The 3,007-nt window shown below is 41.8% G+C and overlaps 1 protein-coding gene across 1 annotated transcript; it reads left to right on the forward strand.

Moving 5' to 3' along the window:
* The first annotated feature begins 746 nt into the window (after positions 1–746).
* On the forward strand, positions 747–1,685 carry LOC139084297 (olfactory receptor 7D4-like). Its single transcript, XM_070626675.1, has one exon. The coding sequence runs from the start codon at positions 747–749 to the stop codon at positions 1,683–1,685; it is 939 nt and encodes a 312-aa protein (XP_070482776.1).
* The last annotated feature ends 1,322 nt before the right edge of the window (positions 1,686–3,007 follow it).

Raw genomic sequence — 3,007 nt, forward strand, 5'->3', positions numbered from 1 at the left:
TGTAGAGGTGAGGAATCTGCAGCTGAGAGAGAGAAAACAGCTTTCTGAAGGTCACACAGATAGTAAGTTAGTCGAGCAAAGTCCTATTTTAGGAAATCTGACTTTAGACCCTATTTTCTAAATCAAAGTCTATACTGTACTTTCGGAGAGTTACATGTCAAAAATAATTGTCATAAAAGGAACAGATTAATAATGATAATAATAGCTATCATTTATTGAGATCATTCTGTATACAAAGGTATTTCTACACCTCACAAAGAGTGTAATAGCAGTAACCACATATTTAGAAGTAAAAAGAGAAGGCACTTGACTGTTAACTGTGACATCAGTAGGAAGCATCAAGTGGTAAAATTAAGGTTGTTTAAGATGAGAATCCATATCTTAGTAATCATTATAGAGCTCTTTGAGTGCAGGATGTATGGAGATTCAAGAAAAGATATCAAATGCCTGCAATTATTTTGAGAGGGTCATACCATAGAAGAAATGTCTTTATGACTATGGATTCAAATAGAATTAGAACCAATGAGTTCGAGATAAACAGAGTTTTCTGCTAAATTTTAAAAGGCTAAAAAATTACACTTAAAATGGAAATGGGTATCACTTGACTAAGTGAATCACTGTCATTGGAAAGACTCAACAGAGAGTGAAGTTTGTTCACCTAAAGGGGAATGAAGAGGTGCTGACTAGCTGAGGCACCGGCTGGATGTGCATTGAACGTTGCTTTTGCCTCCTTACATGCCAGCCACATGGAAGCAGGAAACCACACACAACTATCAGAATTCATCCTCTTGGGTCTCTCAGAGGATCCTGAACTGCAGCCTCTCCTCTTTGGAGTGTTCCTGTTCATGTACCTGCTCACCGTTCTTGGGAACCTGTTCATCATCCTGGCCATCACCTCTGACTCCCACCTCCACACCCCCATGTATTTCTTCCTCTCCAACCTGTCCTTTGTGGACATCTGCTTCATCTCCACCATTGTCCCGAAGATGCTAGTGAACATCCAGGCGCAGAGCAGAGTCATTTCCTACAAAGGATGTCTCACACAAGTATATTTTTTTATGCTTTTTTCTGTAATGGACGATTTCCTTCTGACTGTGATGGCCTATGACCGGTTTGTGGCCATCTGCCACCCCCTGCACTACATGGTCATCATGAACCCCCGCCTCTGTGGCCTCCTGGTTCTGATGTGCTGGTTCACCATTTTCTGGGTCTCCCTGCTTCATATTTTACTGATGAGACAGCTGACCTTCTGTATAGGCACTGAAATTCCACATTTCTTCTGTGAATTTGCTCAGGTTCTCCAATTAGCCTGCTCTGACACCCTCATCAATAACATCATCATGTATGTGGCCACTGCTCTGATCGGTGTGTTTCCTCTCACTGGGATCCTTTTTTCTTACACCAAAATTGTCTCCTCCTTAATGAGGATATCATCTGCAGGGGGAAAATATAAAGCATTTTCCACCTGTGGGTCTCATCTCTCTACGGTCTTCTTGTTCTATGGGACAAGCTTGGGGGTCTACCTCAGTTCTGCCGTGACCCATTCTTCCCACAGAAGCTCGATCGCCTCAGTGATGTACACCGTGGTCACCCCCATGCTGAACCCCTTCATCTACAGCCTGAGGAACAAGGATGTGAAGGGGGCCCTGGGAAGGCTCCTGAGTCGAGCATCCTCTTCTCTGTGATAGGCCACTGGCCTCAGAACTCATTGCACACAGTCGGCCCCAAAGGCAAACATTGTGAATTTCATCGCCAGGTTCTTTTTCTCCCCTAGAAGACATGCTTGATTTCTTAAATTCCCAGAACACCCATGATTTCACTTTTACTTATTTGTAATAGTTTCTTGTCAACAACTCCTTCAGTAATTCCTTTCTGAGTTTTCCGCTTATGTGCTGTCATGTTTGGTCAGCTTTCTTGTAGCCATTCTTAAGATTTCTAACTTTAGATCAAAAGCATTTCTCATGTCCAATGCAGACATGGTTTCCCACAAAATTATCCTCTCAAATGTTCATGTTCTTCACCTTCATTTGGTTGTGTCCTTTTTTCTTCCAGAAGAAATGCAATGAAAATCATACAGTAGTCACAACAAAGGGCTTACCTCTCAGGACTCTGCTTGCTTCTGCACATGTATGACTTTATTTCATCTTGAAAACATTTCTTCTAGATGTTTTCTCTCATTTGCCCCACTTTTCAGAAGAAGAGACTGAGCTTGAGTTGGAATCTAACCTGGCAATCTGACACTCACTTTGCTATCCTTCTCTTCATGAGAACGGTGATGTGATTTTCAACTTGAAAGTAGGAATGTAAATTTGAAAGCTGGTTTGTTCAGATGATTCATAGTAATATACCACCTAGAATAACTCTGAGATGTTGTTTCATTCCTTGTGATCCTTCTTTCCATCCTTTCTTTCTTCTTAACTTCCTTCCATTCGTTCTTATTCCCATCCTTTCTTCCTTTCTTATTTTATTCCTCCTTTCTTCTATTCAACCTCCCTCCTTCCCTCCATTCCTCGTTTCCTTCCTTTCTTCCTTCCTTTTTTGCTATCCTCCTCCTTCTTTCATTTGACCTTTATTTCTCATCATTGCAGTTTTGAGACACACCCTCTAAGATCCTAAAATGTGCAGTAACGAGCGTAATAGAATCAATGTTTTTTTTATAAGGTTTTTTTCCCCTGAAAAAACTTTCTGGAGGTGCCATCAGGAATCATACTTACACACATGTGGCAAGTTTTCAGAAATTACTCACCTTTTGGGAAGAATGTTGACAGAATTGAGTCTGCAGTGAAGGATGGAGTCATAGATGCTGTCAACATTCGCCCCACAATCCCTGGCATATTCTCCCCTTCTCCATTGCATGACTGCCAATGGTTGGCACCAGTTGGAACCTATTTTGCCCATTCTGTGGTGCTACAAGTGACAAGTAATCATGCCCCATCAGAGCCAGCCCTGAGGGAGAGGTGTGGGGTTTGTCATGTTTTCTACCGTTTAACTGCGATAATGATGAGGG

The sequence above is a fragment of the Equus przewalskii genome, chromosome 6, assembly GCF_037783145.1.
Source record: "Equus przewalskii isolate Varuska chromosome 6, EquPr2, whole genome shotgun sequence".
In the NCBI taxonomy this organism is placed as follows: domain Eukaryota; kingdom Metazoa; phylum Chordata; class Mammalia; order Perissodactyla; family Equidae; genus Equus; species Equus przewalskii.